At 51.0% G+C, this 23,674-nt stretch overlaps 1 protein-coding gene across 14 annotated transcripts; it reads left to right on the forward strand.

Moving 5' to 3' along the window:
- The first annotated feature begins 2,375 nt into the window (after positions 1-2,375).
- ZNF7 (zinc finger protein 7) lies at positions 2,376-17,648 on the forward strand. Of its 14 annotated transcripts, none has more exons than XM_045455516.1 (6): positions 2,379-2,478; positions 2,660-2,812; positions 4,180-4,222; positions 4,559-4,718; positions 9,785-9,901; positions 13,351-17,648. In XM_045455516.1, exons 3-6 carry the CDS (start codon positions 4,196-4,198, stop codon positions 15,147-15,149), a joined length of 2,103 nt encoding a protein of 700 aa, XP_045311472.1. In that variant the 5' UTR covers positions 2,379-2,478; positions 2,660-2,812; positions 4,180-4,195; the 3' UTR covers positions 15,150-17,648. The 14 variants fall into 14 exon arrangements, 13 of the variants coding, with proteins under 13 accessions (XP_045311474.1, XP_045311479.1, XP_045311472.1 ...); XM_045455519.1 differs by having other exon boundaries at positions 9,788-9,901; XM_045455520.1 differs by having other exon boundaries at positions 4,592-4,718.
- Positions 17,649-23,674: the final 6,026 nt, after the last annotated feature.

A 23,674-nucleotide genomic window follows, 5' to 3' on the forward strand; every position in this document is an offset into this window, starting at 1 on the left:
AAGTATCAGTGACATCTGGTAGAGTGAATTTTGTAAAAGGCGTATCTCTGAGTACCACTTCAGCCATATTTCAGTTCCATTCTAATTAAACTTGAACTCCCGTTCTGAGTGCAGGAAATCCACATAATTTTTGGAAATCCCATTTTTCAGTTTTTATGTTCCTTTAAAGAAAAATAAGTTTGCTGACTCAGGTTACTCAGTCTTTCAAACAGGTTTCTATTGAGCATGTGATCCTTGTTGAGCACAGAAGAGATGCATGATGGAAACATCACAGGCTCTGCCTTTGAGGGACCTGGGCCTGAGTAGGAGAAAAGGAGTCACACAGGAGAGGGAGGAGATGGGGCCTCAGGAAGAGCCTGGTGCCAATAGACAGCCCAGGAGGGGTGGGGACAAGGTCTCTCTGTGCTGGACACAGGCCCTTGTCACCAACCTCCTCAGGCCCTCTTGGCCCTACTTCCAACTCCCTTTTTGTTCTCAGGATTCCCAGCTCCTGACCTTCTCGGGCCGGGGGATTAGGGAAATTCTGCTTCTGTGCAAGGCCCTTGGGTCTATTGGTTCCTCCCACCAGCTTTGGAACCAAGCAGGCCTAGATCCAAAAGACATTCCTAGAAATAGCAAACAACCCTTTAGAGCAAAGCTTTGATACAAGCCAACAAATCCAGAGCCCACACTCCCAACTATCTCCTTTATCAAACTCCCACACCAAGGCAAAGCTCCTCCTGCCCTAATTCATCCCAGAGCCACTTATCAATTAGAAATCACATTTCTACCCTGGAGCTTGCTGAAATTATTCAAACTATCTGACCCTAATTTTACTTAGTGTACCTGCCCTGCATTGCCCATTCCTTCCTGCAGAAACCCCAATAAAGGTTCTGGGCCGCACTGTACCCTCCCTCTCTCCTGCCTCCTGACCTATGCTGGTGCTTCCCAGTGTGGCCCTTCATGTTGTACCCTGCCTTCTAGAGAAACTGAGTATAATTATCTTCCTTCATGACAATCATTTCCAAGTCTGCATGTCTTACCATACCAGACTAAAACAAGCCCTAGGTATATTGTAGTATATCATGAGACTCCTGAGTGCCCAAGGATGGCCTGTGGAGAAGCTCTGTTCCAGTTTGTTGAAAGTATTATTGCTCTGGGCTACCTACTAGGATACAGAAAAAGTCCTTAGAAACACATCTTCTTGTAAGTGATTAAGGTAGACTTTTTTTTCCCTAGTTACATTTATGATGTGGAATCCTATTCCCAGGCTGGAAATAGCTGGAAAGCAATCTGGGCTGGCTCAGAGAAGGGACACACTGACCATTCATAGTGTTTAGGCCTCTGGCTATGAACAGTTGGTTTGTTTGCTCATTGGGCCCAAGGTTCAGTGAGGATTGTGGGACTGGGGCATGGAGGTCCTGGAATGGCCTGCAATGGATAGAAGAAATCCCCATCACTGCTGTCCCCTCCCCCCCCCCCCCCCGGCAGCACCCGCAGGGCCTTAGCACCCTGGTATCTGCACCCCCAACACCGCCCAGGTGTGGGGTGGGTGGGTGCTCTGGACCAGGCTCTCGTGCTGGCTGAAACAGCTCTATCCTAAGGGTCTTTGCCTCCCCTTCTTGCTCTTTGAGTCATCTTGGGAATGACCCTACCCATCTACCTAGAACAGGCTAGCCTGGGGCCAGAACTCCCCCAGCTTTTGATGCTGCTGTGTGAAGACTCCAGTTGGAAGGCTCCCAGTAGGTGGGACCAGAAGTGTGCTCAGCGCACCCGGGTTTCTTTCTGGAAGCGCTTTGGTTGGGGATTAGGACCTGGAGGGCGGCTGGGAAGTAGGTATGTTCCCTGTCCTTCCCAATTCTCTATTCACTCGCTTATTCATCATTTGCACAGATGCTCCCTGTGCGTAACCAGAGAGGATGTGGGACTGGTAGAGTTGAGTTAGGAGCGGCGGTGTTGCAGGCTGTGAGCGCTAGGACCGAGAGGCTCGGGAAAGGAGCTGATCTCGCCGGAGAACCCCGCAAGGCCTGCTTTTCCCTAGTACCTCCCCTCGGCGTCGGGGCGGGGGGCTGATTCAGTCCATCTACTCCCGTAGGGTTTGCGCCAGATTTCACCGCGACTCTCAGGGACCCCGATATTTGGGTCGTCGACGAGTCGAGTGCTAGGTCTCTTCTACCGAAAAAGTTCTGCGCATTCTCTGCCCCGCCCTTCCCGCCTCCGGGGCGCATTCTTCCGCTTTAGGTGCCCTGCGCCTCCCGCCCAGCTTGAGCGGTGTCCGCGGCCTGGACCACGTGCCCCAACCACCCAGACAATACCTGCTGTCTCCACTCGGCTCCTCTGCCCTCCTCCCAAGCTAGCCGCTCCCCCGTGCCCACTTCGCCCGTGGTCGGGGCGTCTCCGTTGCCCGGTGCCTGGACCGTGCCCAGCGGGAGCTGCCTTCTGTAGAAAAGCCCGGGCACAGATCCGGTGCGGGGTCCAGCGTCCCCGAGGTGATAAGAGGTAGGCGGGGCCGGGCCCGGGCCACCTCAGGCTCTCCACCCGCTTCGCCAGGACCCCCTCCGCCCTTTGGCCTGCACGTCCGCCACCTTCCGCGGGCCCACCCCTCCCTTGACCCCAGCCCCGCCCCTCCCTTGACCCCAGCCCCGCCCCTCCCTTGACCCCAGCCCCGCCCCTTCCCCAGCGCCGGGGCGGGGCGGCTGGGAACCATCGAGACGGCCGAGCCTCCGAGCCGCCCAGAACGCCCGGAAGTCTGTGAGAAGAAGAGGAAGCGTGAGCCCGAGGCCCGTTTCCGGTTTTGTCCCGCGTTTCGAGGCTCGGGCGGCCCACGGGGAGGGTGAGTGGGCGCGTCCGGCGCGGACTCGGGTTGGGGCACGTTACGTGCTCATCGCCCTCGGACGGAGTGGCAACCGGCCGACCCCCGCGTCCTCCCGCCTCCGGCACTGCGGGCCCGGCGATCCCCTGCCTCCCCGCTGGGAAGCGCGGATGTCGCGAGCGGCTTGGGGAGGCCATGGGCGCCTGGCGTGGGAGGTGGTCGAACTGCGGCCGCCTTGGCCCGCGGAGGCAGGAGGCATTTGGGCGAGTCCTGCAGGCCCGGCGCGGGATCCACCCGCGGCCTCCCACCAGGTGTAGGCCTGCTCGAGAGGGGATCCCTGATTCTCCTTTCTGCATAACTACAGCTTCTCAAGTCGCCTTTTCCCCTCATTTACTGCCCGTGGGACAGTGGTAAAAAAAAGGGCTGTGCCTAGGGTAGGGTGGGGTGTTTCCCTTCTCAGGGCCTGTCCGTTTCTACTGGGAAGCTGGGATCCAGCGCTTCCAGATTCACTCTTGGCCCGTCGCAGGTGGGGGCCCACCCGACAGTGCTCACTACTGCCTGGGTCAGCTTCACTATGCCCACGGCCTGGAGCTTCCGCCCACAAGCCACTTTCTGAGCCAGAAGCTCCCATAGGAAGCCCACTTCTCATTCAGCCTGCCTAGGGGAATGCCTGGGATTGGGGCCAAGTTTATGTAGATTGCCGGGGCGGGGGGGGGGGGGGTGGGGGGGTGGGGGCGGGGATTCTGAATCCGTTCCTTTTCCTACGGTAATCCACTGTTCTGGCGTCATCCTCCAGTCACACCACCACTTCCCCTTGCTGCTTGTGAACAGCTCCATGGACTCATTCTGCTCATTCTATTTTGCTTCAGTCCCTTTGCACATGCCTTCCCTGCTGCCTTTAGCGCCCTCCCTACCTCCATCCTCTTGGCCTAGTTAGCTCCCCTGGGAAGTGACTCATCATTAAACCAGAGTTTCCTAGTTTAAATGCTTTCAGAGTTTTCTTGCACTGGGGCATGGTCATGGTTGTGATGTTGTGTTTGTATCGTTAACCCTTTAGACTGTGCTTCCTAATGGGAAAGTTCTCAAGCGTTGTGCGCTGCTACATCCCCATCTCTTAGTCGAGCACTTACCACGTGTGGCAACCACCCCTTCTGTGTCTGGAGTGATTCCCACACACCACACACTCTGAAAGATGAAGCTTTGGTGGGGAGTGGGGGAAGATACTTAAGTGCTGTGGCTATGTTGGTTCCACCTTATGTCCTTGCTAATGAACATCTGGGGTTAAAGGTAAAGGATTGGAGAACACAGTACCCTCTCAATTAGCCAGGAAGTCAGGGCTAGGGGTCCTCCAGTACCCTGACCTCTGATCCTTTCATAACTGCCAACAGGTCTCATCCAGGACACATGGATGCCCACCCACCGAGCCTCATGGTAGGAGTCTGACTGCCTCCGTTCCCTCACTTGCTCTGTGAGGGCCCCTACCTTTTCTTCTGAGAACCCACCCTGCCCACTGGGCCTTGGCCTAGACCCTCCATTGGCCCCTTGTGGCCATTCCCAAGCTCAGGCAAGCCCATCCTCTGCCCAGATTGGGCCCATCTGAGGCTCTTGTGGGGGGAGGTTTGTAGGTCTGGCTCCTTCCCCCTCCTTCATACTGCCACTCCCCTTGATTTTAGAGCCAAAGGGGCTTGGTGACTGTCTTGCTCAGCCCTGTGGTACATGTGGCTGAGACACACCATGAGGTGGAGCCAGGATGGGGCTGGCACCCAGGTTTCCCTGGGGTGCTGGTGTATGTTTTTTCAGGAGGCTGTGACGTTCGGTGATGTGGCCGTGCACTTCTCGAGGGAGGAGTGGCAGTGTCTGGACCCTGGCCAGAGGGCCCTCTACAAGGAAGTAATGCTGGAGAACCACAGCAGTGTGGCTGGACTAGGTGAGGCTGCATCTTGGGACCCCTCCCCCTGCATCATTGGTCAGCACCCACCTAGCCAGGCCCTTGTCAGGGCTGTGATTATGGGGGCCGTGGGTCTTTGTGGGTCAAGAGCTGACCCTGGGAGGTGTTGTGGTGAGTTTTGTGCATTGTAAATAACTTTTCCCATTCTCTTGTGTTTGTTAACTTTTTTTAAAAAAATTTTTTTTAATGCTTATTTTTGAGAAAGCGAGAGAATGCAAGCAGGGGAGGGGCAAAGAGAGAGGGAGACAGAATCCGAAGCAGGCTCCAGGCTCTGAGCTGTCAGAACAGAGCCCCACATGGGGCTGAAACTCACGAACCATGAGATCATGACCTGAGCCAAAGTCAAGTACTTAACTGAATCGGGTGTCCCTGTGTTTGTTAACTTTGTGAGGTCAGATTTTAATGAATCAAATCCATTAGTTTTTGCCTTATGGGTTGTATCTTTGAAATTTTATTTAAAAGTTCTTTCCTCTCCAAGGTCATAGAGACAGTTTGTACTTTCGCCTGTGAACTTTATCTTTCTTGTTTAGATCTTGGCACCACATTTGTGTCTGGAGTTAGGTAGGAGTCTTGCTTTATTTTTGTTTATACACTGAGACATTTCCTGGTATCACCGCCTAAGCAGCCCATTGTCTTCCGTTGATTTGTGGAGCCACCTTTTTTCATGTGTGTGACTGTGTTTCTGAGCTGGCCTCGTAGTGTGTCTTAATACCTGGTAGGACAACTTCCCCTTTTTATTCTTTCATAAAACTTTGCTTATCTACTCGTGGGTAATAAGGTAATTCTTTCGTATAAGTTTATAGTGAGTTATTCAATACTTGGAACTGGAATTTTTATTGGGAGTGCTTTGAATTTCTAGAACTAACAAGAGAAGAACTGATCTCTTCCTCATTAACTGTTCCCACCCAAGACCATGGAATGTGTCTCCGTTTATTCTCTGTAATTTATTAGAATTCTAGAAATTTAGGGGCGCCTGGGTGGCTCGGTCGGTTAAACGTCCGACTTCGGCTCAGGTCATGATCTCACGGTCCGTGAGTTCGAGCCCCGCGTTGGGCTCTGTGCTGACAGCTCAGAGCCTGGAGCCCATTTCAGATTCTGTGTCTCCCTCTCTCTCTGCCCCTCCCCTGTTCATGCTCTGTCTCTCTGTCTCAAAAATAAATAAACGTTTAAAAAAAAAAAAAAAAAAAGAAGAATTCTAGAAATTTATTAGATTTTCTCCAGAGTGGTCTGGTCCCTTCTAGATGCTTTATTTTTGGTTGCTTTGTGAATGTATCTTTTTTTATGTTGCTATATTTTTAACTGAGTATAGCTGCTCTAAAATGCTTGTATTTGGTAACTTTGTTGAACTTCCTGCTGCTCTGGTGCTGTATTCTAGGAGGCATCACCTGCAGCTGAACCAGTGGTGGTTTCCCCCTTGGTGCCCCCAGTGTCCTGGCCTTTAGCTGTGCCCAGAGCCACAGTGGTGTGTCAGACAGGACTTATGTGGATATGCCTGTTTTGTTCCTTATTTAATTTTTTTTATTTGAGAGAAAGCGAACATGTGCAAGTCGGGAAGAGGGGTAGAGTGAGAGAGAGAGAGAGGGAGAGAACCTTAGGCAGGCTCCATACTCAACAAGGAGCCCTACTTGGGGCTCGAGCCCACAGCCCTGGGATCATGACCTGAGCCAAAATCAAGAGTTGGTCTCTCAACCCGATGAACCACCCAGGCGCCCTTTGTTCCTCGTGTTAAAGGGAATACTTCAGGGCACCTGGGGGGGCTCAGTCGGTTGAACGTGCAACTTCAGCTCAGGTCATGATCTCAACGGTTCGTGGGTTTGAGCCCCATGTCAAACTTTGTGCTTTGGATTCTTGGTCTCTCTCTCTGCCCCTCCCCCGCTTGTGTTCTCTCTCAAAAATAAATAAACATAGAAAAAAATCTAAAAGGAAGATTTCTAGGGGCACCTGGCTTGGTCTGTGGAGCGTGCATCTCCTTCATCTTGGGATTGTGAGTTCCAGCCCACCTTGGGTGTGGAGATTACTTAAAAAATAAATTAAAAAATAACTAAATAAAAAGACCCCCCCCTTTTTTTTTTTAAAAAAAGGAATACATTTAATTAACATCAGAAGTTGGCTAATCATAATCGTAAACAAATTCTTTTTCTGCATCAATTGAAGCGTTTGTATGATTTTTTCACCTTATTAGTCTAGTAAATCTTATTAACGTGTTTTGTATTTCTGGAGTAAACTCTACTTAAATTATATTTTACATATAAATTTCAGTACTATTTTGGATTCAGCTAGGCAGTATTATGTTTCAGATTTTTGCTTCCCTGTTCATGAGCAAAATTGGCTTTTAATATGTTTCTTTTTATTGTTTTTTGTTGTTTTGTTTTTTTTTAATGTTTATTTTTTGAGAGAGAGAGAGACAGAGAGACAGAGCATGAGTGGGTGAGGGAAAGAGAGAGAGAAAGAGACACAGAATCTGAAGCAGGCTTCAGGCTGTCAGCACAGAGCCCAATGTAGGGCTTGAACCCACAGACTGTGAGATCATGATCTGACCTGAGGTTGGATGTTTAACTGACTCAGCCACCCAGGCACCCCTGTTTTTTTTTTGTTGTTGTTTTTTGTTTGTTTGTTTGTTTTTGTGTTTTTTTTCAAAAAAATTTTTTTTCAACGTTTATTTATTTTTGGGACAGAGAGAGACAGAGCCTGAACAGGGGAGGGGCAGAGAGAGAGGGAGACACAGAATCAGAAACAGGCTCCAGGCTCTGAGCCATCAGCCCAGAGCCTGACGCGGGGCTCGAACTCACGGACCGCGAGATCGTGACCTGGCTGAAGTCGGACACCTAACCAACTGCGCCACCCAGGCGCCCCTGTTTTTGTGTTTTAACTTTAAAAAGGTTTAAAAAAAATTTTTTTTTGAGGAAGAGAGAAAGAGAGTGTGAGCGGGGGAGAGGCAGAGAGAGAGGAAGACACAGAATCCGAAGCAGGCTCCAGGCTCTGAGCTGTCAACACAGAGCCCGACGCAGGGCTTGAACTCATGAACTGTTAGATGATGACCTGAGCTGAAGTCATTTGCTTAACTGAGCCATCCAGGTGCCCCTATATGTTTTCTTTTTGTGAATTGTTTTTCTATTTTTTTGGCAAATGATCCTTGGCATATGAGTTTCATAAGATGAACTGGGTACATTTTGCTGTCTTTAATTTCTGGAAGAATTTATGTAGGTGGAATTACAGTGTTTGGTAAAACTCACCGGTAAAACTGTCTGGGCCTTGGGCCCTTGGGAAAAGGTCTTGCGCTAGTGTTTTTTGCTTTTAGTTTTGTTTTTGTTTGTTTCTTTTTTTAATGTTTATTGATTTTTGAGAGACAGGGAAGGGGCAGAGAAAGAGGGAGACACAGAATGTGAAGAAGGCTCGAAGCTCTGAGCTGTCAGCACAGAGCCCGACGCGGGGCTCAAACTCATGGACCGTGAGATCATGACCTGAGCCGTAGTCAGATGCCCAACTGACTCAGCCACCCAGGCGCCCCTGGTTTTGTTTTCTAGTGAATAATATCTGTCAAGTTTGCAAGTTTCCTTTTGTGCTGATTTTGTCATTTTTAGTTTTCCTGTAAAGTGATGTGTTCATTTAGATTTTCAAGTTTTTTTAGCATCTGTTTGTTCATAATACTCTTTTATTTTTAGTCTGCATTGTGTGTGTAGTTGTTTTCCTTATTATTTTATTTTTTCACTGTGTAGACCTCAATCAATTTTGCCACAAGAGCTGTCGTATTCATTTTTTCAGAGAACCAGGTTTTGGTTTGGCTTATCTTTCTCTGGGGGTGGGGGATAGTGTTGTTGCCTTTGTTCTCTATTTCATTGAATCCCACCCCACCTTTATTATTTTCTTCCTTTTTATTTATTTGAGTTTGCTGTGCTGTTTTGTTCCCAACTTCTTGAGTTTAACGTTTATCTCATTTGCGTTTTACTATGCTCATTTTTATAATAAATGTATTTAAAAATGTAAAATTTTATTTGCAAATACTGCTTCAGCTTCATCCCATGAGTTTTGTAGTAAATAGAGCTGCTACTTAGTAATTCATTATTTAGTTTTCAAGTGGTTGTTTGTTTTTAGTTTTTTGATGTTTATTTTTGAGAGTGTGTGTGTGGTGGGGGGGGGGGGGGGGGGGGAGGGGCAGAGAGAGAGAGAGAAAGAAACACAAAATCCGAAGCAGAGTCCAGGCTCCGAGCTGTCAGCTCAGAGCCCGATGTGGGGCTCGAACCCATGAACTGCGAGATGATGACCTGAGCCGAAGGGAGATGCTTAACCGACTGAGCCATCCAGGCGCCCCAAGTACCTAATAGCTTTGAGCTCCGTGTTGTCATAACCTTCACATCCAATTATATTTTGGGTTGGGGCACAGTATTATCCTGTGGACATGACTCCCTTCACAGTTGGCCTAGAGTTGTTTTCTTTGTACATTCCACATGTTCTTCGAGAGAGCACGTTTCCTGCTGAGCATGGAGTCCTGTGTGCACCTGAGGCCTTTATCCTGCAGGGTCTCTCTGCTTGCCCTTCCCCACCCCCACAGCCGGGAACCTGGGGGAGGGAAACCCTGACCACAGGGCTTAGCACCCTCCGAATTAAAATCCATTCATTTGTTGGCTTACTTTTGTTGTTTCTGTCTTGCTTCTTGGCCACTCCTATCTCCTGGAATGTTCCTGCCCTCTGAACTGAGGGACAGGCCATCTCTGCTGAGGGAGGTGCTGGCAGTGCCTGGCTGCTTTCTCCTAAAGCTAGACCTGGCCTGTTCCTTGCAGATTCTTTGGTGATAGATCCCCTGAGGATCCTGGCCCTGGTGTGGATGGGGATGGGCTGGGAGTCCAGGTATCTCTCATTGTCCAACTTGAGGAGCTGGACAGAGAGGGCCACTGTGTCCAGACCCTCTCCCCCCTGATGTTCCCTTTGGAAGCTCTGCTTGTGCTCCAACAGCGCCTGCCTCTTAATTCCTGGAAACCAAGAGCATTGGGCCCTGGGATGTACCCTCAGCCATGCTGACATGGTCCCCTTCTCTGCCATCCCCACAGCAGGATTCCTGGTCTTCAAGCCTGAGCTGATCTCCCGGTTGGAGCAGGGGCAGGAGCCATGGGTCCTTGACCTGAAGGGAGTCGAGGGGAGAGAGGTGGCAAGGACCTCCCTTACAGGTGAGGCTTAGGCCTGTGGCAAAGAGGTTTCCAGGTAAAGGAGTGAGGAGATGTTCGGGGAACCCATGCCCAGGAAGGGTTGAGGGTGGGAAGCTGAAGGCAGACCCCAGGGACCAGCCAAGAGGGCATGCCGGGCTGCCTGGGGGCACCACGGGGCCACAGGTGGGCCCATTGACAGAACTATCGCCTGGTCGTGGGGTTGTATTGGGAGAGACTGAACTACAGAAAAGCAGGGACATGAGACTCTTACATGTTGTAGCAAAAACAGAGTTTGCTTTTCAGGCATAGGTTCAATTTCCAATTTTACTGATGTTCTTGTTAAGCAAAGTGCAAAGGTAATGATCCAAGGGAAGCACTAAGCTTGGCTCTGAGCAGCCTCTCAGGCAAACATCAGTCATCCCTGGGACAGTTGCCTCCCACCTGCCAGCAGCTCCTCCAGAACTGCTTGGGCTCCTGGGTGACCCCAGCCTCTCACATCAGGCTTCAGGGCTGTGTTGGGTCCTAGGGCTGCTGTACCAAAGCACCACAAACTTGAGGCTTAAAACCATAGAGGTTAATTGTCTCACAATTCTGGAAGCCACACGGCCAAAATCGAGGCATCAGCAGGTTCGTGTCCTGAGGTATGAGTGTATGGGCAGGAGTGTTGGGAACATTGACCCCAGCCCCCAGCCTCCTTGGCCCTGCCTTCCTGCTTAGACCCCTTTTTGATCCTTCCTGGGAAGGAGGTAAAGCTGTAGGCTAGCCCAGTTCAAACCCAGCTCCTACTAAGTATTTCCAAGGTGGAGGAGAGATTTCAAAGAGGGTACCATGGCGGAAAAGCCAGCTGGAGCTGGCAGAATTGGGTAGTTCCGTGGGTTTGTACGCAGCAAATGGTCTTTATGGTGATGAGGCAGCAGCAAAGAAAACCTCCCCACAATAAATGTAGACTTGTCACAAGCCTGAGACATAGGACAAGAGTACGGCCTCACAGATGAAAACATGTGGAGCGTGTCAGAAAAATGTAAGTACCCAGAGATGTTATCTGTGCCTGGCTAGTGCAGCAGGTAACTGAAGAATGGCCCAGAGCGGCAGCAGGTTGCAGAGCCACACCCCTAACCCACCACCACAGCTGCCTTTGTCCCCAGCACAAGAGACCTTAGTGCCTGTCAGCCTGCAGGGACAACATCTGTTGTCTGAGGGAAAACCACTTCCAGAAGGAGGCTCTGTTTTTTAACATGTGCTTGTATCCTCTCACAGGTTGTTCAGAGCTTACAGAGAAGGGCTTTCGAGTTCTAGGGAAGGATGAGAACTCTAGGCTTCAATTAGTCCCCGAGGGGCCCCGTGGGCAGTGTCATGCATAGATACACACAGCAAGGCACTAGTTAAAACGGTGAGGATAGATTTTTCTTAATCCAGAGTAATAAATTGCAATGGAGAAAGTCCAGTGTGAGTGAACTCGGCTTCCATTTGTTCAGACATGATCAGAGCAGGCAGGGGGTGAGTGGGGTTCAGCTAGAGCCAGGAAGTGATGGATTACAAGAGCGGAAGGGAGTGGACCCTCTGACACCTACCTGGGCTTGCTGACCTCTGCTTGTGGCATTTGGGTCTTGCCCTCCCACAGAAGTTGGGAGACAACCTGTCCCTCAGGTGTGGCTGGAATAAACATCGTTCTGACAGCCTTGAGTTTTCTCAGGCACACACCTTAAGGAGGGCTAGGGTCATCCTAGGGAGGAAACCTTTAGCTGTAAGTAGTGACATTAGTCTTTTGTCCTTATGGGCCAAGGATGAGGCCTGGTCGAGAAAGGCTCAGAGGAACCTGGCTGAGCTGGTCAAGAGAGGGTCTTTGTCAGAGAAGGTGTCACTAGTAAGTAGGGTCACGTAAAAATGGGCCGTGCTGGGTACAAGTGTGACGTGGGCCCAAAGAGGAGAGGGACCATGTGGCTAGCTGAGCCTGAGGGGAAGCCTGGTGCGTAAGGAGGCTTCTCATAGACTTGGTTGCAGAAAGCCAGATGGAGGCAGACTCCAGAGAGGAGTTGGGTGGGTTTGTGGCTGCTGAACCACGTGGATTATCTTTCTCCTTCCTGTGCAGCGGGAGGTTCTAGGCTCACAACTATGGACGTTTCCACTGTGCTCTTCCTTGGCGTCCATGGGGGCCTTTGTTTTCCAGCAGGAGGGAGAGGAGAGCAGTGCGTGTCCACTTTCTCATCTCCAGAGTGGAGGGAGGCCTGGGCAGAGGACTGAGTGAGCCAGCACCATATGGCCACTCCTGCCCTGTCGAAAGGTTGTGTGATTGTGCCCCAGAGGCCAGGTAGGAGATGCCCTGTGTCATAAGGGCACAGAGAGGTTGAAGGGGCATTTGTTGGGGGAACAGAATTGGGTTCATTCCTGATTCTGTAATTAGCTGTGTGACTGGGGAACCACAAGCTCCTTCTCTGACTCACTACTGACCTCATTGGATTGTCACAAAGACTAATTGAGGAACGGCCAGGAACTAAGTGTTCCTTATGCCCAGAAGATGTTTAGTATGTGATGGCCTCTTCCTCACCCTAGGACTGACTGAGAACTTCAGATCACCGAGCTGGAGAGGAGACTGACATTAAGAGCCACCAGGAACCCTGGAACTGGGCCCCTGGAGGATATTTCTGTGGGGTAGAAATGGACTGGTTATAACAGTGGTTATCACACTGGTTATGAAGTTGGTTGTGATGTTAGTTATGACCCTGGGTGTGATCACAGACACCAAGGAGGTATGTGAGTTTAGCAAGGGTACTCTCTGGAACTGCCGAGTAGGAGAGGGGCTGACACTTATTTGGAGAGTCCAGAAGGAAGGCAGATGTCAGGAAGGCCTCGTGGGGGCCAGTCGGGTGAGTGGACTGACCAGAACCCCAAGGGAACGAGAAGGCAGTATAGGCCACCGGCTGTGGCCTCCTGGAAGCTGTGGGGCTGACGTACATGATCAGGTGTGTATCAGAGAAGGTGGCTTAGCAGCAGCTGGAGGAAGCCAAATTCGGGTCTGGGGTCCTGCTCAGTACTACCCCCCTTCAGGCTCACCCAGGGTGTGCCCCACAGCAGCTGTCCAGCCTCATCTTCCTCGGAACCTGTCTGTTAACTCCCTTCACCACACCTCTGGATCCAGGAGCCTCTGGCACCTCAAGCCCAACCTGCCTCTTGCCACACTTGCCAGGCTCTCCAGCCCAGAACTTCCTTATGGGTTTTCACTCATACCGGTTCCCCACGGGACGAGCCTCTGCTGACGTGTCCCCCTCCCCAACAGGAACACACGGTAGTTGAACGCATGAAGTAAAAGGGTCAACGAAGCTAAATCTTGAGAACTGTCCAAGGCCCGACTTCTGGTAGTGTTTCTCCATGTGGGTGTATCCTTGCTGATGCAGCCTCCGCCACTGCCCCTGGTCTTTGTCCTTTCTCTGAGCACAGGGGATAAGAACCATTTTATTTCCTGTTTATTTCAGATTCTGCAGTTGGGATGGCAAGTGAGCAGGCCTGTGAGGACGTGGATGCTCTAAAATCGGAACCCTGTGTGGCCATGGTCAGAAGCTCCCCACAAGGTTTTCCTCAGAGTTCTGGCTTTAGAGACACCTCTGATTCTGAGGTCTGGTCAGAGAGTAAGCCAAGCTCCCTCCTCCAGAAAAACTGCTTGAACACTGGCACTGTGGCTCCCAGGAAGACCTTCGACAAGGAGGGTGCCCAGGGACGTGGCGAGCTGGAGGGCATTGGCGTACTGGGTTGTCACCCTGACAAAAGTAAGGGAGGTGCTGCAGAAGGGACATCCCGAAGATGTGATATGTGTGGCAGGAGTTTCAGATCGACTTCAGACATTGCTCTGCATCAGGAAATTAATACACCGAAGAAACCTAACAGATGTCCAGAGTGTAAAAAAAAATTACCTGATTGCTTGCAGGGGAAACCTCGAAGTAACTGCCATGGAGAGAAGCCGTATGAATGTGAGGAATGTGGCAAAGTCTTCAGGTTGTGCTCGCAGCTTAATCAGCATCAGAGAATCCACACTGGAGAGAAGCCGTTCAAATGCATTGAGTGTGGAAAAGCTTTTCGTCTGAGCTCAAAACTTATTCAGCATCAAAGAATTCATACTGGAGAGAAGCCTTACAGGTGTGAGGAGTGTGGAAAGGCCTTTGGTCAGAGCTCCAGCCTCATCCACCACCAGAGGGTCCACACGGGAGAGAGGCCCTATGGCTGTCGGGAGTGTGGGAAGGCCTTCAGCCAACAGTCTCAGCTGGTCAGACACCAGAGGACCCACACTGGAGAGAGGCCCTACCAGTGCCAGGAGTGTGGGAAGGCCTTTAGCCAGAGCTCAACCCTGGCTCAACACCAGCGGATGCATGCCGGGGAGAAGCCTCAACTTCCAAGAAGCCCAGGTAGTCCCAGCCACGTTGCCCATCAGAGAATTCACACTACAGAGAAACCGTTTAAGTGTGATGAGTGTGGGAAGGCCTTCAGGTGGGTGTCTCGCCTTAGTCAGCATCAGCTGACCCACACTGGAGAGAAACCTTATAAATGCAACAAGTGTGCAAAAGCCTTTGGTTGTAGCTCACGGCTTATTCGCCACCAGAGAACTCACACTGGAGAAAAACCATTCAAGTGTGATGAGTGTGGGAAAGGCTTTGTCCAGGGCTCACACCTAATTCAGCACCAGAGAATTCACACTGGAGAGAAACCCTACGAGTGTAGTGACTGTGGAAAAGCCTTCAGCCAGAGTTCAAGTCTCATTTACCATCAGAGAATCCATAAGGGAGAGAAGCCCTACGAGTGTGTCGAATGTGGAAAGGCTTTCAGTATGAGCACACAGCTCACAATACATCAAAGGGTCCACACTGGGGAGAGACCCTATAAGTGTACTGAATGTGGGAAGGCCTTCAGTCAAAACTCAACCCTTTTCCAACACCAGATAATTCATGCAGGAGTGAAGCCGTATGGATGTAGTGAGTGTGGGAAAGCCTTCAGCCGGAGTTCCTATCTTATTGAGCACCAGAGGATCCACACTCGTGCCCAGTGGTATCATGAATATGGGAATACCCTGGAAGCTTCTACCCATGTGAGCCGTAGAAAAGTCAGCACTGTAAAGAAACTGCATAAATGTAACGAATGTGAGAAAATATTCAGGTGGCGCTCACATCTAATCATTCATCAGAGAATTCACACTGGAGAGAAGCCTTACAAATGTAATGAATGTGGCAAAGCTTTTAATCGGAGCTCACGGCTTACTCAGCATCAGAAAATTCACATGGGATAGACCACTTGTCTTTATAAATGTGTATAAATGTGAATAAACCTGCAGCCTTAACCTTAACGTATCTTATATGGGATCATTTATACTGACAAGAATTTAGAATGTGGGGATAGATTCCGAATTGCTCCCTTAAGAAAGAAAATGTCCAAATTCGTACAAAGTGGATATATCTTTGCTGCAACGTGTGACCTCATCCCGCGCAGCAAAGCCTGTGTCTCTCAAGCCAGGGCGCACATGTGTAGACTTTCGAGTTCACAGAAGAAAGACGCCACATCCCGCGGATGAGGAAGTGTCATGGGAAAAGGCCCATGAGCCCTGCCAGACAAGTAGCTGAGAAGTTGCCCAAAGCGTCTTCCGTTAGCAGTTCCTTAGTCAGTTCCTCAGACTGGCTTCAGCAGTAAGGATGTGTTAGCTTGTGCCAGTGGAAGCCCAGAGGAAGCTGCCTTCTTCACCTGACTCCTTTTCCTCCAACTCCATCCCCATCAAAGCAACCTGGGGCTACAGCCAGAGGGCCTGGCACCAGCCTCTTCAGACAGGAGCTTGGATCAGTGCAGGCACTCCAGGAGTAGCACCTGCACCCAGGGACCTGCTCTGTGACTCTGGATGTCACTGTTCTCCATGAAATCCAGAGTCTGTCTGCTTATCTGAGCATCGTTACAGGGTGACCATAAGAATTGAATGTGGGAGAGCTCCCTGCTCCCACACTGAGACCCCGAGCCAGCATCTCTAGCGGAACCCAGGGCAGACCTGGCCTCAGCACTGCAGAAACCGCTCGTGTGAGCCCAGCGGAGCTACCTGGAGGCCAGGCTGCTTACCAGACTCCCCAGAACCGCTCCTGCCACACAAACTGCCAGACCCAGGAGGGTCTGCAAGCTGCATGTGAGCCCATTGCCTTTTCCCGGATGCTGGTGGAGGTGGAGACAGACTGCTGACCCGCAGAATGAGGCTAACAGTGTTGATGGTGGCCCTGCCCTCAGGGTCCTGGCCCTGCCAACTGTGAAAAAGTTCCAGGGGACCAGAAGTCTTAGACTGGCTACTACCCACGACCACTCACTCGAGACCTGCCGATCTTTGGTGTCATTGACAGTTATTGGAGGGGTGAAATTTGGGCCAGGGACCCCTCCCCTTGTCCCAATGGAGAGGCCCATTTCTCCCACATACAGAAAGGTAACCCAGAGGGACACAGGTCAGTCACTTCAGGATTTATTGCAACACTTGATTTGGGTCACCATCACCTGGTATGGTTAAGCCTGTGGGTAGGTCCTTGAGACACAGCCTCAATGGCCATGTGTGGTATGGCCCAACAGCAGGTTCTGGATTTGTATTAGGTGAAAATCAGGCTGGCTGATCCCTGTGTTTGCATTGGGAATTCCCCAACTTTCTGGCATTAGGAACAGCAGAGTTCAGGATAGTCAAGTCTGTGTGTTTGTGTTTCTAATACATGGACAGGGATCTCGGTCCCACAGCAGGTCAGCCCGGTTGCCACCCACTGCTGCTTAGCCAGGCACAACGCGTGATATGTTCTTAGGCCACAGTGCTAGTCCTAGGAGTGAGATTGTCCCCCTGGCCTGTACCCGCCCCTTTGGGAGTGGTGTTCCCAGCCCAGGTGTCAGGACGCCATGAAATCATTGTGCCCATTTCAGTGTCTGTAACCGCCTCTCCTCCTGTACCTGCTGCACCCAGAAGTGTGTCCAAAAGGGTCGTTGCCAGAGGACCAGGGCCTTTTCGTGGGCCCACGTGCCTTAGGAAGGCAGTTTGGTCACTGAATGTGCCATTCCCAGAAAGGAAACCTGTCTCTGCCACTTCTGGGTAATGGTGGAAAGTTACATGAACTCCTCCAGATTCCAGCCTGAGCATGGTGCTTTCTGTCTTCTAACAGCAACCACAGGCCAGCCGAAAAGGGCCAGAGGATTCAACCTAAATCTTCTTCACCTGGATTCTCTCTTTGGATTGCTATGGTTCTAGATGAGGAGCTGACAGATTATAGCGTATGGGCAAAATGCAGTTTGCTGTCTGTTTATGCAGCCTGTGAAAATATGTACGAGGCCGTTAGACTGGGTGACTCTCATGCCTTGGGAACTACATAAGCAGATCAAAAGCTAAGCCAGAGTCCGTTCCTGTAAATGCACTCCTATCTGAGAAAATGAGATTTAAGAACACCTAATCACAGTCAACTAGATTTTCCCAAATAAGGCCCCTGCTTAAGCCATAACCAGTCAAACAGTTTCCCAGTTTTGCTCCTGCGTCTATAAACACCTCTCCCTTTTCTCCTGCCAGCACGGCACTCCTGATTTTTCAGGGTGGTCCTGCCTGGCTCCAGGCAGTGTTTGTTCAAATATAAACTCTTCAAAAATGTAATGTACCTCAGTTTACCTCTTAAAAGGCCTAAAAGCTAAGAAGGGTTTTTACATTTTTAAATGGGAAAAATGACTATTTTATGACGTTTGAAAAGTATGTTGAAATCACATTTCAGTGTGACCAAATAAAGTTTATTGGAACAGAGCTGGCCCTTTTGTGTGCAGGCTGGCTCTGCCCACTCTTGTATTCAAGGGCCAAGTTCACACTTGCTGGTCTTGCCTTGTTAACTTGGGTAAAATCTTCATGCCCTCCAACCTTTGAGGAATTACTTTTCCTCTCAACTCTTAGTGCGGTTTGTTCATATAAATGTCCCAATACAACCAGGAATTCGATAGAAACCACTCTAGAGTTTATATTCCAGTCTAGAGCCTCCCCTGCACAAGTGTAGGGTGAGGAGCCCTTAGCTGCGTCCACGTGAGACATGGGACACTGGCCTGCCCCGCAAGACTTTGTGAAATCAAGCTGCCTCAGCACCTAAAATGCCTGGAGCCCATGAAGAGCATCTGTGCGTGTCCTGTGACCTGGTGGCCCTTTGGCAGAGGGGGTGGAGGAGGGCCACCTGTGGGATAGTGCAAGGTTTTGGGCATTCTGTTCTACTTTAAAAGGTATTTTCCAACATGGGCTTCAGTAGATGTAACAGTGAACGTTTTTAAGAATACCCAGAACTCTATTTCAGAGTAGATATTAAAATAGCTTGGATTTTTTTTTTTTTTTTTTTGAAGCAATAGGCCCATAATTTTGACTTGAAACTACTTTTTACTCAATCAGGCTAAGCTTTGATTCATGACATTGGATTGGAACCACCAAGCTTCCTGGAAGCTTCACAAAGGTGTGGGGGGTGCAGAGCCCAGGTGAGTTTACACAGTGTGCGTGGCGTGCACTCAGAACCTAGGAAATTTTTGTCGCACGAATGAATGCTGCATTTGGGGAGCTTTGAGGTTGGGATGTTAGACACTGTCAGAAGAGGAAATGCACGAGCATCAAGAGTTTCCACAGAGGGACACCTGGCTGGCTCAGTCAGTGGAGCATGCAGCTCTTGATGTCGGGGTCGTGATTCAAGCCCCATGCATGTTGAGTGTAGAGATTATTTTTGAAAACTCTTTTCACAGAGATCTAAATAAGATCAAGAAAATGGAAAAGGGAAATTTTTCCAAGTACAAGTGTCCATTCTCTGTACAAGACCTTGTGCAGGCTGGAGACAAAGGTGGACCTCAAGGCCTGTGAGTGGTAAGGACTGACTACAGATGAGGGTAGACAGTTGCTCTGTAGCCTAGGGGAGTCCTTTGGGCACACAGGATCCACCCACCCAGCCTGGCTGGGTTGAGGGCGGTATGGCAGAGCCACCTGCCACCTAGTTTTGCATGTCCCCAGAGACTAACAATGGTTTTTACATGCTTGAAAACAAGATGATTTTGTGACCTATGAAATTAAAATTTCAGTGCCAGTAAGAAAGTAATTGTGCCCGTTCATTTACATAGCGTCTGGCTGCTTGCAAGCAACATTGGCAGAGCCGACAACCCTTGTGACCTGGAAAGCTGAAATCTTCCCTTGCAGCCGTCCCCTGCTGCAGCAGCTCTGCGGAGCAGCAGTGGGAAACGGAGGGAAGGCCACCTTGCAGGTGCTGTGGGAGGGACAGCGTGGTTAGGGCTGCCTTGTCCAGCCCGCCATGGATGGAGAACAATGCTCTGACCCCACTGTTACTGACTGAAAGACCAAAAGCACAGACTGTCTCTTCTGTTAAACGGCTGGTGAGTGGGCAGAACATTACACCCCCACGTGTCTGGAGCCCAGCAGGAGCAGATTGCATGTGACCAGGTGCTGTGCCTGCAAGGGGCTGAGGGCCCTCCCAGAGTCTGCTGACTCTCAGAGTGGACATACCAATGCACCAAACTGCCAAGCAATCCCGGTCGGTCCGATGCACAAGGATGGGGTAGGGGGTGGTCTCTGCAACCCACAGGCAGAGCAAGGGCATGCAGGTCTGGGCACTTGCCCACTATCTGACTCCTGTGACTCTCAGCCTCCATCGGCCTATCTGTGAGTGGAAGTGTCCTCTACCTGCAAGACTGCTGAGAGGCTTGATGTGGGCTCCAAGTGAGAGCTCTGTCCTCCCTGCGAGGGCCTCTTGGGAAGGCGCTGTGCGTGTTTCTCATAGATGCCGACAGTGGGGTGGCCTGGGAAGTGCTCCTCCTCTCTGCTCAGGTGTATTATTGAGGACCATGGGGGTCCAGCCACGTGGCCCTTTGGTGGCACTACAGCGTGGAGCTTCCTGCTGGGGCATAAAAGCCTGGCTCAGATCCTAGGGCTCCATTCCTGGTTGCACCTACCAAATTCCAAGAATCCTGCACAGCAGAAGACCCTGAATCTCCATGGCTTTCAGCCCTAAACGTGTGTCCTCCTTCTGGGGCCAGTAGCCACTCAAGGCACGTGAGCCAGCAGGGAGAGCCTCTTGAAGCCCCCCCGGCTGAACCTCCTTGCCCCTCCCAGTCACTTGCCCAGTCAGTAGACCAGGGACACTGCCACAGGGAAGCCCCATCCAGGTGGGGAGGGAAGGTGGACAGCACCCCCACCAGCTGTTTGACATTGGGCAACTCTCTAACCTCTATGCGTTATCACCTGTGAAGCGGGGGAACTTCACACTTGTGAGTTGAAGTTGTACCTAGACTGCTCAGCACCTGTTGGTTACACCTGTAATTTCTTTGTGCATCACCAGGGACTGGCCCGTGAAGGTTGAGGAGGCTGTGCTTTGGCAGTATTATCAAGGGCTTTAAAATGTTCTGCCTCATCTGTTCCCACTTCTAAACAGTTTCAATATAAAATGGTTTTACCACTAATGTCACTGTGATTTTTTAAAAAAATTTTCTGAATGTTTATTTTTGTAGGAGAGAGAGAGCGTGAGCAGCAGGGGAGGGGCAGAGAGAGAGGGAGACACAGAATCCGAAGCAGGCTGCAGGCTCCGAGCTGTCAGCACAGGGCCCTGTGCAGGGCTTGAACTCACGGACTGCAAGATCATGACATGACCGGAGCTGAAGTCGAATGCTTAACTGACTGAGCCACCCAGGCACCCCCACTGTGATTTTTAAAAGAAAAAAAGAATACAAAAGCTGCTGTGGTCGGTGTCCTCCCACCCCCACCCCCCTGGCCAAAATCTATATATTGAAACCCTAATGCCCAATGTGATGCTATGAGGGTTTGGGGCATATGGGAGGTGATTGGGATGGGTTCAGAGCCTCATGAATGGGATTAGTGCCCTTACAGAGAGACCCAAGAGAGCTCCCTCACCCCTTTGACCTTGTGAGGACACAGGGAGAAGTCTGCAGCCCTGAAGAAGGCCCTAACCCAGCCATATCGGCATCCCGATCCCAGCCTCCCAGCCTCCAGAGCTATGGGAAATCAATGTTTCAGCCACCCAGCCTGTGGTATGTGTTTGTCTAGGTAAAATTCAGCACATCCACCGAGGGGAATGGCAGGTTTTGCAGCCATTAGCCACGACTGTCATACTCAGGAGGGGTTAAGTGAACAGAGCTAACACAGACACACAGCATAAGTATGAAGTCTGATGAACACAGTTTCCATGGCTGTCTATGGGCAAAGGGACTTTTAAATTTTTTTCTTTTTTTATTTTTTGAGTTTCTCCAAATGTCTCATGAGTACATCTTGCCTGAACATGTCTGATGGTCATGAAAGAAACACCTGGCATAGAAAGCCTCCACTGGTTGGGCACACCCGGCACTTAGCACGTGCTTCTAGGGTGGGCCAGGTGGCAGTTTGGATGGCCCAGTCCAGCTCGCATCCTTGGGGAGGCAGGGCCCAAAGATGGCAGCGGATGCTGGATGAGACGCACAGGGTGCATCCCTGTTTAGCCAGGTCTGGGCCTTGCCTGGGGGGCTCAGCCTCTGAAACCCTAACTCTGAGTGTGTAGCACCACCCCACCTTGTCGTCAGCTTCCCGTGCAGCCGCCTCCTCTCTGCCCTCGGTGCACACCTAACTTGCCATGACCCTGTCTCAGGGAGCAGCCTCCACGGAGATGGCGGGAGCGTTCTGTAAATGGCAGTGAGCAGGCACTGCCGATCTTGATGGAGCCTGACACAGAGCGGGGGGCAGGAAGGGGGTGCTGGGTAAGGGCAGGGGTTCCAACACAGGTGCTTCAGGGTGACTGATGAGCACCCCAAGGTCGTTAGCTGTTTTCAGAGGAAGTTTGTCCATGAGGCACTGCCGATCTTGATGGAGCCTGACACAGAGCGGGGGGCAGGAAGGGGGTGCTGGGTAAGGGCAGGGGTTCCAACACAGGTGCTTCAGGGTGACTGATGAGCACCCCAAGGTCGTTAGCTGTTTTCAGAGGAAGTTTTTCCATGAGACTTGTGACCTGGTCGCCCAGCAGAAAGCAGACCGTGGAGGCAGGGACACTGCAGGGGAAACACGGCCCTACAGCAAATGTCTATGCAAAGAGCAGGACCCCAAGTTCCCCTACCTGGCAGGGAGGGGTTATGCTGGAAGGTGCAAAGTGGCCATGGGCCCTGAACATTCCCACAGAGTCACCCAGGAAAGATCCCGCTCCCCTCTACCCTGCCCACTCTCACTGCTAACGACTGAACCGTGTCCCCCGGCCAAAGTTCGTGTGGAAGCCTTGACCCCCAGTATGACTGTTGATGGAGATGGTGCCTCTAGGGAGGGGGTTAAGGGTAAATGGAGTCACAAGGGTGGGGCCCTGATGCATCAGGACTGGTATCCTCAGTAAGAGAAGAGAGCTCTCTTCTCTCATACACGCACGCTTCCTGAGGAAAGGCTGTCTGCAGACTAGGGACAGAAGCCTCTCACACTGTGATCTCTGACTTCCAGCCTCTGGAACTGTGAGGAAATACAGTTATGCTGTTCAAGCCATTTAATCTATGATATTTTGTTATGACAACCTGAGCTGCCCAAGACACCCACCTAGAGGATCCCAGGAGAGGCCCCCGTTTCCCTCTCCAGATACCAACTCAGCCCTGGCAACAGCCTCTCCACCAGGCTCCCCGCCCCTGCCCTTGTGCTCTGCTCTCAACACAGCATCCAGTGAGATTATTTATTTAATTGTATGTATGTATGTATGTATGTATGTCTGTGTGTATGTATGTATGATTTAAAGTGCTCCCCTGTGATTTTTCTTTTTAATTTTTTTTAACGTTTATTTATTTTTGAGACAGAGAGAGACAGCATGAACGGAGGAGGGTCAGAGAGAGGGAGACACAGAATCTGAAACAGGCTCCAGGCCCTGAGCTGTCAGCACAGAGCCCGATGCGGGGCTCGACCTCACAGACACGAGATCATGACCTGAGCCGAAGTCGGCCGCTTAACCGACTGAGCCACCCAGGTGCCCCCCCCCGTGAGATTCTTTTACAACAACTGTCAACAACTGTCAAGGGCGCCTGAGTGGCTCAGCCGGTTAAGCGTCAATTTCTGATTTCCACTCAGGTCATGACCTCACATGGAGCCTGCTTGAGATTCTGTCTCCTTGTGTCCTCCTCTGCGTGCGTGTGTGCTCTCTCTCAAAAAAACTGGGAAAGAAAAGTTATTAAAACAATTGTCAGATCCCACCCACTCTGCCCCGAACTGAGGCCCCGGGGGCCTCCACAGCCCTTCACCCAGCCGCAGCTCCACAGTCATGCACTGCCAGCTGCCCCTCCCCAGAGCCCCCATTCCTCAGACTGCTCTGTTCCCCTACCTCCTTCAGATCTTTGCTCTTAGACCATGTCCTCAAGAAGGCCCACACCATGACCCAATCTAAGATGACAGCCCAGCTCTTCCATAACCCTGCCTCCCTTCACAGGGACCCTGCTCTATTTCTGCATCTCTCACCCTTCTCTGACAAGATACTGGTCATTTTTTACTACCCATTTTACAATGTCACCCCGTCAGCACTAGAATGTTGGCTCCACGAGGTCAAAGATTTAAGGCAGGAGAATGAATTGTCGCCCCCTAAGACATAAGGTTCATAAAAGCAAACGAGCGCAGAGCTCAAATGCTACATCAAGCCAGGCTGAGTGACCACAGTGTCCGCACAAAGGCCTTGGCCTGGACCCCAGATGATAACCGGACCGCATGTGGCCACACCAGAGCAGCAGGTGCCCTCACCCAGCAACACGAGCAACGGCCAGGGGAGGGGTGGCAGTTTGGTGCCCACCCAGGGGAACGTG

This window comes from Leopardus geoffroyi, chromosome C3 (assembly GCF_018350155.1).
Source record: "Leopardus geoffroyi isolate Oge1 chromosome C3, O.geoffroyi_Oge1_pat1.0, whole genome shotgun sequence".
Lineage (NCBI taxonomy): Eukaryota > Metazoa > Chordata > Mammalia > Carnivora > Felidae > Leopardus > Leopardus geoffroyi.